This window comes from Mesoplodon bidens (genome assembly GCF_964165515.1).
Source record: "Mesoplodon bidens genome assembly, chromosome: 16".
NCBI classification, from domain to species: Eukaryota; Metazoa; Chordata; class Mammalia; order Artiodactyla; family Ziphiidae; genus Mesoplodon; species Mesoplodon bidens.
Window position 1 is genome coordinate 65,966,247 of NC_138173.1, and position 12,140 is coordinate 65,978,386.

Below are 12,140 nucleotides of genomic sequence, written 5' to 3' on the forward strand. Positions count from 1 at the left end.
TTTTTTTCGTGTCTGTACTTGTTAATTATTTCACGTTTCTCATAAATAGCATCCGTTCTCTATAGGGTGATGCTCGTTGTCCATAAGTAGTGATGGATCAATTTTCACCACCACTTATGCGGTTGAAGAGGCGCCTCTGAACCACTTTTCTCTCCAGCGATTCCTCTTCTTCCGCCTCTCCGCAGTCAGCCTGAAGGAATCTGAAAAAGGTGGCTGGAAACTCATTTTAAAGAACCGCCCCATCCTTCGCCCCGCTGGGTACCCTGCACTCCGGCCGCCCCTGCCCCCTCCCGACCCGCACGCCCTCGGGTGGCAACTGGACGCAGCGTTCGAGGCTGCCAGTAGAGGGCACACTTACTTTACTTTCGCAAACCCCGGGCTCGGGTGCAGCCCTGGGAGGGGGCAGGGAAGGACGCTTTGCAGCAAAGCCCCGACCAGGGATTGGTCACTCCCCGCGTTTGCGGCAAAGGCCTGGAGGCTGGAGTAATCTGCAATCCTTAAAACTGAATAGTGCTGTGTACCTGATTTGGAGGAAGTCACTACTCATTTAACAATTGAACGCCGAGCAGCAAACTCAACGGGTAATAATCTATCCAGCAAACTCAACGGGTAATAATCTATCTCGAACACAAACATGTTATACGCGAGCCCCTCCCTGCCCCGAATTTTTTTCTCTTTTGGAATGAGGGGGGAGGGGGGTGGAAAAGTTTACTTAAAATGCCTTTGGGTGAGGGGCCAGGGCTGGGGAAGATTGCCTCTGTTTTTAAGGCCCTAGTGTAATGCAGAATAGCAAATCCCGAGGGAATACGTATTGTATATTAAATATAGATTCACTGAGGGAGCGAACAAGTCATGTGCCGTGTTGGGCAAAATTCTAGGTCGACGTGTACCTGAAATGTACATAGATGTACGTGGATTAGGCATACGCACTTCACTATGGTATTCAGAAAAAAATTTATAGTCAGTGAACTAGGAAATCAATGCCTGAAATTCGGCCAATTTTTAATTGGCTTTTTTAATTGGCGCAAGACACCCCCCCCTCCAGAAAAAAAGACACGGAAGTAATACTTGGCCCCTCTCCTTAGATCAGAATCGATGTTGGGTTTTTTTTTGTTTTTGTTTTTTTGGGTTTTTGTCCAATAATAAAGAGGAAAGCAGACCCAGAAAGGAAGTCAACGTCCGATTTGTCCGAGGAGGAAAGAGTTAACGGTTTTCTTCACCAGGGACTCTGCTGACTCCCCAGGGTGGATCCGCCAGCTCGCCTCCTTCCCCCTTCTGGGGAGTCTGGTCCCACGGCTCGCGCCCACCCCCTCCCCAGTCAGTATCCTTCCGTCTAGCGCCTTTGATTTTCCCCAAACCTGGGAGCCCCAGAGTGGTGCAAACCGACACCACGGGGCGCAAAGAAGATTCGTCTCTTTTCTGAAACCCGGCTGCGGAATTGGGAACTCGGAGTGAGAGGCGCGGGGGTGGGCTGGGGGTGCAGCCGAGAGCGGGCGGCCGAGAGCGGGCGGGGGAGGGGCCCCGCGGCGCGCACCCGCAGGCGCGCTCCTGCCTTACTCCAGCTCCGGAACCCGCAGAAGGATCTCAGGGATTAGCGCGTACTGGGGTGGGGGGCGGGAAAGCGGGCTCTCGCGGAGATCCATGTAGGTCTGCGCGGGCGGGGCCGGGGGTGGGGGTGGGGGGTCGTCTGCGGCTTTGGCAGCGCTTTGGGGTATTCATTCTGGGTGGAAGGTACCCAGCTGAGATAGCTGCACACACACAGAATGCATAACACCCCCCCAACAAATACAGTGGGTGTTTATTCATAATGCGTCCTCCAAGTATACGTGGCAGTGCGTTGCTGAATTATTTTAATAATTCCAGGCACCAATTTCCTCCCTATATCTCTGATCGTTTGTCCCCATCGACACTCAGTGCCCCACACACTCAGAGCGCGCGCCAGTCAATACCCCCTTCCTTCCTCCTCTCTTCGTAGGACTTATTTTCCAAATGCTACCCTTTCCCCGGCCTTAGGGAGGCGCCCGTCCGCCCGGGACGTGCGTGGCGTGGCCGTGGGTACACAGTGTATGCTCAGCGCGAAGAGTTCAGCTGTTCTGCCCGCGATGATTGAAGCACAGAGGACAAGTATGCTGTTTGTCAAATAGAGCGCTGCCCCAGAGGAGCCAGCAGCAGAGAAAGAGAGAAGGTTTGAGCGGGAGCAAAAGAAAATGGTAGGCGCGCTCAGTTAATTCATGCGGCGCTGTTAACTGTGTTTACATCCGAGAGCTCGGCGCACTGGAGTGCCAGGCTCAAAGGGCTGAGTCTCCTCCCCTCCGGCCCTCCCTCCCCACCAGCGCCCCTCCCGGGTTCCCAAAGCTGAGGGCGGGGGAGAAAGAAGAAAGACCCTCTCCTGTGAATCCCCGCCCACCGGCCTTTTATAGGAGAGGGTCTGCGCGGCCAAGGACCCCCGGGCTGCGCATCTCGCGGCTGCCCCTGCTGCCGCCGCGCCCCGGCCGTCGCCTGGCTCCCCAACTGCCTCTGGAAGGGCAGGGCTATTCAGAGGCTTGGCGGGAAAAAGAGAACAGAGGGGAGGGGCCGTGCCTTAGCAGTATAAAAGCCGGTTTTCTGGGCTTTATCTGACTCGCTGTAGTAATTCCAGCGAGAGGCAGAGGGAGCGAGCGGGCGGGCCCTTGAGGGTGGAAGAGCAGAGCCAGCCGAGCGAGCGGAGTCGCGCTCCGGGCGCCCGGGGAAGGGAGATCCGGAGTGAAAGGGGGGCTTCTGCGCCTCGGGCCCGGCCGCCCCCACCCCACCCTTCCCGCCGACCCCCGCCAGCGGCCCGCCACCCGCGCCGCATCCGCGAAACTTTGCCCACTGCCCGCTGGAACTTACAACACCCGAGCGACAACGCGACTCTCCGGACGCGGAGAGGCTCTTCTGCCTATTGGGGGAGTCACTTTTCCCCGCCGCTGCCCACGACCCGCGCCTCTGAAAGGCGCTCCTCGCCGCTTTTTGGACGCTGGATTTCCTTCGGAGAGTGGAAAACCCGGTGAGCACCCGGACCTATTGGCCTTTTAATTTATTTTTGCTACCGCAGTAATGCCGCGATGAGTCGAATGCCCGGATCGGTGTGTCTTTTCTCCCATTCCAGCGCTATTGACACTTTTCTCAGAGTAGTTGTGGTTGGTCGGGGTGGAGTGAAGACGAACCAGAACTGGGTCGGGGTACAGTGACTTGTCAAGATGGGAGAGGGGAAGGCAGAGGGAAAACAGGATACGTTTTTGAAAGTAGCCTTGAGAGGTTTTTGCTTATGTAGATGGACGCTGACCCCGGCCGGTTGGACATTCTTCCTTTATTGCATTAATTGCTTTTGGCCTTTTGGGAGGAGAAGAGAAGGGTATGCTTCTCGGTGGCAGAAAACCCTTTACATCCTGAGCTCCTTGGAGTAAGAATTACATATTGCGTGTGTGAGCGAGAGAGCTCCGCAGCCTCTGACTTTTCCCCGTCTCGGAAAGGGCATTTAAATTTCGGCTTACCGCATTTCTGACAGCCGGAGACAGACACACTGCGGCTCGTCCCGCCCGCCGATCCCCGCGGCGTTTTCAGTTCGCCCCCGGCTCCTTTGAGAAGTTGGCATTTGGCTTTTAAAAAGGATAATAAAATTAAAGATCTTGGTCTACAGAGAGGTTAGGATTTGGTGTTGGCGAGGCGCGGGGAGCCGGGGGGGAAAGGGAGGCTGGGGTCAAGATGTGTCCGATTCTCCTGGAATTATTGACTCGGGGGGAAACGAGGACAAGCCTCTGCACCCAGCCGTGGCTCCCAGGCCGCCTCTGGTGTCCCCGCACGGGTGTCCCTGCGCCCCTGAGATGCGGAGGACGGCAAGGAGCGGGGCTCGGGGCTTTTCCAGAACAGCTGCTACCCTCGGCGGGCGAGGGGAAGACAGACGCCTGGCTCCGGGCGCGGAATCGTAGCAGGGTCTCTGGCGCAGTTGCGGCGCCGTATTGGGTGTTGAAGGGAGGTGTCCCTGTTATTATTTAACACTCCCCTTTTATGTATTGGCGGGGCGGGGGGGGGTGTTAAGGCTCGAAGCTGAGCTTGCTACTCCAGCCCGCGAGGGAAAAGAAGAAAAGCCGGCAGAGGAAGGAAGGGGGGCGCGCTGGGGGTAGGGATGCAGGAGGCGGAGAAGGGAGGCTGGGAGGGGCGGTGGCGCCGGCGGGGGAAGGAGCGCGGCAAGGGCGCGAGTGGGAACGGGCGCGGCGCGAGGGGCCCCGGCGCGGGAGGGGGCCGCGCGTAGCCGCTCCCGCCGCGGCGCCTCTCGCAGCCTCCTTCAGGTGGCGCAAAACTTTGCGCCTCGGCGTTTGGCAGATCGTATTCCCCCCACCCCACCCCAACCCGCGCCACCTCCCCCGGCCTGTTAAGGAGGCCAAAGCCGATTTCGATTGCTCGGCGGTCGCCGGGCCGACTCCCGGTCTTGGCGCTCCGGGCTCCCGGGGGACGGAAGCTACGCGGGCGCTACGGAGCTGCTTCGCCAAGTGTGTGTCTGAGATAGTAGAGGGTCACCCAGAGGGGGTAAAAGGGTGCCGTTTTGTTTTGTTTTGTTTTGCCCCCCCCCGCCGGCCCCATTTGGGAACAGCGCTGGAAGGGGAGTGGTTCTGGATTGTGGCGCGCGCTGCGCGCTGCGCGGGATTTCGGCACCAACCAAGACCCCCTTAACTGAAGACTTGCCCCCGCCTTTGTGTGCCCCCTCCAGCAGGCTGCCGCGATGCCCCTCAACGTCAGCTTCGCCAACAGGAACTATGACCTCGACTACGACTCGGTGCAGCCTTATTTCTACTGCGACGAGGAGGAGAACTTCTACCAGCAGCAGCAGCAGAGCGAGCTGCAGCCGCCTGCGCCCAGCGAGGATATCTGGAAGAAATTCGAGCTGCTGCCCACCCCGCCCCTGTCCCCGAGCCGCCGCTCCGGGCTCTGTTCGCCCTCGTACGTCACGGTCGCGTCCTTCTCCCCCAGGGGAGACGACGACGGCGGCGGCGGCAGCTTCTCCTCGGCGGACCAGCTGGAGATGGTGACCGAGCTGCTGGGAGGAGACATGGTGAACCAGAGCTTCATCTGCGACCCCGACGACGAGACCTTCATCAAAAACATCATCATCCAGGACTGTATGTGGAGCGGCTTCTCGGCCGCCGCCAAGCTCGTCTCGGAGAAGCTGGCCTCTTACCAGGCTGCGCGCAAAGACAGCGGCAGCCCGAGCCCCGCCCGCGGGCACGGCGGCTGCTCCACCTCCAGCTTGTACCTGCAGGACCTGAGCGCCGCCGCCTCCGAGTGCATCGACCCCTCGGTGGTCTTCCCCTACCCGCTCAACGACAGCAGCTCGCCCAAGCCCTGCGCCTCCCCCGACTCCGCCGCCTTCTCGCCGTCCTCGGACTCTCTGCTCTCCTCCGCCGCGTCCTCCCCGCGGGCCAGTCCCGAGCCCCTGGCGCTCCACGAGGAGACACCACCCACCACCAGCAGCGACTCTGGTAAGCGGGGACCCTCCAGGCCCGTCAGAGGGGGTGGCTGGCTGTCTTTCCTGTTCTCACTGGCGGCCACTTCAGTTGACCCTGCCTTTTCTCTTTTCTTATATTTGGAAAAGAAATGGCAGGCCTGGAAGGGTCTGGGAGCTCATCATCCCTGAAACACTGGGCTTTAGTGTGCCTCCCATTCCTTCCCCTAAGATCGCCCTAGTGGCCATCCCCCTCCTTTCCCCTCCCTCCCCTTAGGAATTTCATTTGGGTTTTTAAATCTTCTAGCTTATCTAGCAACTCTATCCGCTCCCTCTTACCCCTCTTAAGCATTTTAATTGCCCTGGGGGGTGGGGGGATCGTGATGAGGTTGAGAGGATTGATCTCTTCGAGAGTGAATGAATTAGCTCCCTTAACTTCTGAGAAGCTGTTGGAATTTAATGGACTACAGATCCACAAAAATGAAGAGGGGCAGTGGACAGGATCTGGGCAGCCACCCACCTGAGTGCTCTAAGCCAGTGAAAGTGCCTTAAAAATGTATGGACTGAGGAGTTGGGATCTTTTCGGCCTCTTTTGAACACTTAAAAGCAAGTCCTTTCCAAAACTGTACTCCTTTTTTCCATCCCCCACCCCCTAGGACTTTTGGCAAAGCTGCAAGACTTTTTTTTTTTTTTTCCACTTCCAGTAAAATAGGGATTGCTAAAGTCATACCAAAGATTTGCAGCTATCATTTGCAACACCTGAAGGGTTCTTGGTAAAGTCCCTTGCAAAGAGGAGGTGCTTGGGAATGTGCTTTGTTTGGGTGTGTCCAGCACCTCATTAAGTCTTAGGTAAGAATTTGCATCAATGTTGTATCCTGGTAAATTGTAATTTTCTTGTCTGTGCCATAAACCCAGCTGTCATTTTCCTCCCTGAGACTGTCTCTTCATGAGAAGAAGAGCAGAGACGATTGGTTAGTTCTCTGGCGATAACTTTTGTGCCAGGGTCCTTTTTTTTTTTTTTTTTTTTCTGGCCGTGCCACACAGTGTGTGAATCTCAGTTCCCAAACCAGAGATGGAACCTGCAGCCCCTGCATTGGAAGCATGGAGTCTCAACCCCTGGACTGCTAGGGAAGTCCTCAGGGTCCTTTCTTCCCTAATAATGACTTGTATTTGCACAGTATTGATTTAATCTGGTCATTGATTGCTTTAAGGAAACCGTGGCTAACTGGGCGATTTCTTTTTCTTTTCTTACAGAGGAAGAACAAGAGGATGAGGAAGAAATTGATGTTGTTTCTGTGGAAAAGAGACAGCCCCCTGCCAAAAGGTCAGAATCGGGGTCACCCTCTGCCGGAGGCCACAGCAAACCTCCTCACAGCCCATTGGTCCTTAAGAGATGCCACGTGTCCACCCATCAGCACAATTATGCAGCGCCCCCCTCCACTAGGAAGGACTGTCCTGCCGCCAAGAGGGCTAAGTTGGACAGTGGCAGGGTCCTGAAACAGATCAGCAACAATCGCAAATGTGCCAGCCCCAGGTCTTCGGACACCGAGGAGAATGACAAGAGGCGGACACACAACGTCTTGGAACGCCAGAGGAGAAACGAGCTGAAACGCAGCTTTTTTGCCCTTCGTGACCAGATCCCGGAGTTAGAAAACAATGAAAAGGCCCCCAAGGTAGTTATCCTTAAAAAAGCCACAGCATACATCCTGTCCATCCAAGCAGAGGAGCAAAAGCTCGTTTCAGAAAAAGACGAGTTGCGGAAGAGGCGAGAACAGTTGAAACTCAAACTTGAACAGCTACGGAACTCTTGCGCATAAATTGACCTATTGGAGGGAGGAACTGGAATGAATCCCTCATGAAATTCTCATTTGTTACTAAGGGAAAGTGAGGAAAAAGATTCCTTCTGACAGAACTCCCTACGGGTGAACTTTTTGCATATGCATGATCAACCTCACAACCTTGGCTGGATCTTAAGACTGAAAGGTTTAGCCATAATATAAACTGCCTCAAATGGGACTTTGGGCATAAAAGAACTTTTTTTATGCTTACCATCTTTTTTTTTTTTCCCCTTTAACAGATTTGTATTTAAGAATTGTTTTTACGAAATCCTGAACTTTATCCAATTTTCCTTTGTAAATATAGCCATTAAATGTAAATAACTTTAATAAAACCTTTATAGCAGTTATACCATAATTTTTTTATTTAAGTACATTTTCCTTTTTAAAGTTGATTTTTTTCTATTGTTTTTAGAAAAAAATAAAATGCCTGGCAAATATATAATTGAGCCAGATCTTAAGTTGTGAGTGTTTTGTTTCTTTTCTTTTTTTTTTTTTTCCTTCCTCATTCTCTTTTCATCAATTACAAATTAACAGAATTTGGCCCTTAAGGGAGTGAGCTTTAGAAGATGGGAAAAGAAGTTATTTAAGAAAGGGTGAGGGCTTTCCTTTGTTCTAATGGGTCTGGGGCCTTAAGGTCTTTAAGTTCTCAGGGTTATAAGATGCTTCCTGGAGATTTGTGATAAGGGCTAGAGTTGATACTTCAAAGACTGAAAGGGCAGTAGGCTGGTGAGAGGGTTAGAGGTAGGCAAAAGGGTTAAAGATAACAGTTAAGAACACAAAGGGGGGTGAGGACTGGGGGTTGGGAGGAAGATGAAGGAAAAACTCTGGAGTTTCCATGCCATTCCCCAGCTCCATTGCAGTCCAAGGGGTCCTGCCCATTGAAACAGTTGATGGGGGATGAGCAGGGACCAACATTTTTGCTGCTTGCCTGCTCTTACCAGGTGCTCTGGGAGGCACGTTATTAACCCTATTTTACAAACAAGGGAATATAGAAGCTCAGAGTGGTCATATAACTTCTCAGCCACACAGTAAAAGGCTGAATCCAGGTCCCATGTTTGTTGAAAAACACTTACCACTTTGCTATCATGCTTTAGCTCATCCTGTGTCTGCAGTACAAGAATGCTTTTGGTTTGGGGCCTGATGGACCGACCCAAGGGGTAACTATTTAAGCGCCAGGCATTTTTCTATGCATTTTCCTTATGATAACTCCCCAGCAACCGTATGAAGGAGGTACTGTTGATTTCCCCATGATAGGGAAACTGAGGCACAGCAAGGCTTATCCATGTGCCCAAGGTCCACTGATAATGAAGGGTAGAGCAAGGATTCCAACCCAGGCTTAACCTGTGCTAGACCACCTCTCAGACAAGCCAGTAGCAATAAACTGGCCGGTCACGAGGACAGGAGTCACCAATCAAGTGGAATACGTGACTTAAGTTTCAGCATTTAGGGCTGCTGGGACCTCGGTTCCTCTTTTTTCGTTTTGTTTTTTTGTTTGTTTTCATTTTGTTGTTCATTGCTTAATTATTCCTTTCACAATGAGAAACCCACGGCTCATCCACTCGTACCTTAGCCATTTGTTAAATGAGATTCACCGGTTGGCCACTGGGAAGTGGCCAATATGGAAATGCTACTGTTCAGATCATAAAATAAAACATAGTTACTCTTTGTCATGTGAGTCATTATTTTGGAAACAACAAACTCCCCTTCCTCCAACCTCCTTCACACAGGGACATACATGACACATGCTCATCACTAGAACATGAAAAGGCTTTTTTTTTTTTTTTTTTTTTTTGTGGTACACGGGTCTCTCACTGTTGTGGTCGCTCCCGTTGCGGAGCACAGGCTCCGGACGCGCAGGTTCAACAGCCATGGCTCACGGGCCCAGTTGCTCCGCGGCATGTGGGATCGTCCCGGACTGGGGCACGAACCCGCGTCCCCTGCATCGGCAGGCGGACTCTCAACCACTGCACCACCAGGGAAGCCCTGAAAAGGCATTTTTGAATGTTGTTATTATTAATTTTAAGCCTTTGAAAACCCCAAGGTCCAAACCAGAAACTAGAACACTGACTACATAGGCAAATGGAAGTTACTATCGCTGTTCTAATTATCTCATCGTCTCAGTGTCAGAGTAGATCTTCAGATCCCTGTACTCGCTTGGGGATTTAAATCCACCACGACCCATAAATCAATAAATAATTACTGTCTTTGGCTTTGACCCCTAGAATAATTTATTCAAGTCCTTAATGTCTTTTTCTTGATCCTTTATTCTGGATCCTAAGTCCTACCCTAATAGCTTCAAGCTGTCACACCCTACATCCTAAATTCAAAGGGGGATACAATCCACAGAAGTTGAGTAGCTCAAAGTGTTACAAAAGTGGGGGCCATCTTAAACGATTCACTCTTTGCCCCTTTGTGGCTGGAGTACAGCCTGGAGTGACTCACCTGGGAACAGGGAAGGTGTTAGTTTGAATCACGAAGTCCCGGCAAGCCTGAGGAATAGGAGAGAGTGTTCCTCACTAGAAAAACAACTCCCCATTCCAAATTATCAGGAAACAACTTTCGGGATGCAGAGCTTGGCTGTGGAGATGAAAGGGAACCACGCCAACTACCTATCAGGCCCTCTCTTAGTTTTAGGAAGCCAGGGAATGTTCTGAAAACAGAATAGATGCCAACTTCTTTCCAGAAAATCAGGCTGACCTTGACCTCAACACAAATTGGCCCTCATAGCCAATCCAGAGAGTCCCCAGGGTTTATGCCATTGTGTAATGTATTTTGTAGATAACAGTGATCAAGAATTGGAGATGGAGGGGCGGAGCTTATGATTTGGTCAGGAATATACAGGAAGGAATAAGTTAATATTAACTATGCGTTTTACCCAGGAGACTGTCTAGGAATTAATGCCTTCCCCAGGGGATTCCTGGAGTGGTTTTGTTTAGGGATGGAATGTATAAAGAGGAAGGAAGTGTTACTTTATGCTGCCATTTGGAAGCAACAAAGAAGATCCACATTATAAAAACAATCAATCAAATTTTTAAATGCACAAAGTTCTCACAACCCCAGCTTCATAAGTAGGTTACTCACAGCTAGGATGTGTAAGTAGAGTTCTCTGCTGGTCTTTAAGACAAAGCTTGGTAAAGATGACAAAACAATTGTGTTAGGGGGTTTTCTGTGGCTTGATTGCAATAGCTGATGAGAATTTGTTAGTATACACGCTAAGGGCCTCTGAAACATTTCTTCCCGGCAATGCATACCCTTAGGTTAAAAGAGGCTGAAGGGTGTCCCCTGACAATATCTATAAGTGCACTAGTAGCTTTACAAGTTTCCTCTTTTAAGGTTATAGACCATTACACACCTATTTCAAAGGAGAAGGAGAATGAGTGTAGACACAAGCCAATAGGATAAGAACAGGGACCTGTTTAAAAAAAAACTAAGAAGACTCTACCACCCACCACGAAAGCTGTAGCAATAACCTTTCTCTAGTCTAGATCCTTTGGCGGAGAATCTAGACTAATTCCATTTGTTTATTTTTGTTTTTATTTTCATCACTCTAGAGACTAATTCCAAATGTAGAAGAAACACCCAAGAATGTTCACTTTGCCAAACTGGTTTGAGGTGATTTACAATGACTCTGAGCTGATTTCTCATTTTGTTTTAAGTTTTATTTCTTTCAGTATTAGTCTACACTAAGCTCTTTGGGAAGACACAGTTGAGGGGAAGTGTTAACGGGTTGTAGATCTTCTGAGGTTAAAAGGAATGTGCTTTGTTTTTACACAATGCCTAGGAGCAGCTCAGCTACAGTCCCCAACACTTTCTTCCCCTGTCCCCCCATCAGCCCATCTAGGGATAAAAGAGGCCAGTGCAGTCAGGGGTCTCTAGGGGCAGGGAATGGGAGAACTCAGGGAGAGAGAATTAACCTTCTTTATACACCTCCTATCTGCCAGACCCTCCTTCTCACTGGACCCTCCCAGCAGCCCAGCGGGAGAGCAGTTTCTGAATGTGACGACACTGATGAAGTTTAGACAAGTTCAGTAGTTCTCCCAAAGTCACACAAGCGCCAACAATAAAAACCAAACAACAACAATAGTAGTCAATCTTTACTAGGTGCTAAATACTTTACAGGCATCTATCTTATTTCATCCCCAAAGCAACTCTTAGAAGGTAAATTCAATTCCTAATCCCCAATTTACATATAAGGGGATTGAAAACTTTGAGAGATTAAGTAATTTGCCTGCATTCACAGAGTGGGCAAAATGGTGAGAGCAGGAATTATTCGTTCGTTCATAAATATTTATTGAGCACCTACTGTGTGCCCACAGTGTGCTGGGGGTGTGAAGAGATGCTAAGATAAATGAGATAGATAAGGTCCTAGCCCTGAGTCACCTATGGATTACTGGAGAACAAAGGAAACCAAGGCAATTAGACTCTAAGTTATTTCACAAACACTTTTTGAGTGTACTATGTAGGAGGAAGGGGTTAAAGCTCTGGGAGCTGCTGAAGACCACCCTCCACCGCCCAGGGAAAATGGAATCAAGGAAAGAGCTCAGGAAATGCTGAAAGAGAAGCAAAGGAGAAGACACTTTTTTTTTTTTTTTTTTTTTTTTAGGAGGGAGACAACTCTAGGAAGAAGCTCTTCTATCAAAAGTATCAGAGAGGGGCTTCCCTGGTGGCGCAGTGGTTGAGAGTCCGCCTGCCGATGCAGGGGACGTGGGTTCGTGCCCCGGTCCGGGAGGATCCCACACGCCATGGAGCGGCTGGGCTGGGCCTGTGAGCCGTGGCCGCTGAGCCTGCGCGTCTGGAGCCTGTGCTCCTCAACGGGAGAGGCCACAGCAGTGAGAGGCCCGCGT

At 51.0% G+C, this 12,140-nt stretch overlaps 1 protein-coding gene and 1 long non-coding RNA gene across 3 annotated transcripts; one reads left to right on the plus strand and one right to left on the minus strand.

Moving 5' to 3' along the window:
• The first annotated feature begins 1,731 nt into the window (after positions 1-1,731).
• MYC (MYC proto-oncogene, bHLH transcription factor) lies at positions 1,732-7,744 on the plus strand. Of its 2 annotated transcripts, none has more exons than XM_081258689.1 (3): positions 1,732-3,025; positions 4,730-5,495; positions 6,713-7,744. In XM_081258689.1, exons 2-3 carry the CDS (start codon positions 4,739-4,741, stop codon positions 7,273-7,275), a joined length of 1,320 nt encoding a protein of 439 aa, XP_081114815.1. In that variant the 5' UTR covers positions 1,732-3,025; positions 4,730-4,738; the 3' UTR covers positions 7,276-7,744. The 2 variants fall into 2 exon arrangements, with proteins under 2 accessions (XP_081114815.1, XP_081114814.1); XM_081258688.1 differs by having other exon boundaries at positions 1,734-3,025; positions 4,727-5,495; positions 6,713-7,742.
• Positions 2,940-4,113, minus strand: LOC308630207. The gene is made up of 2 exons (XR_014017783.1): positions 3,513-4,113; positions 2,940-3,415 (listed from the first exon to the last, which is right to left on the minus strand). It is a non-coding gene; the product is annotated as an uncharacterized lncRNA (long non-coding RNA).
• Positions 7,745-12,140: the final 4,396 nt, after the last annotated feature.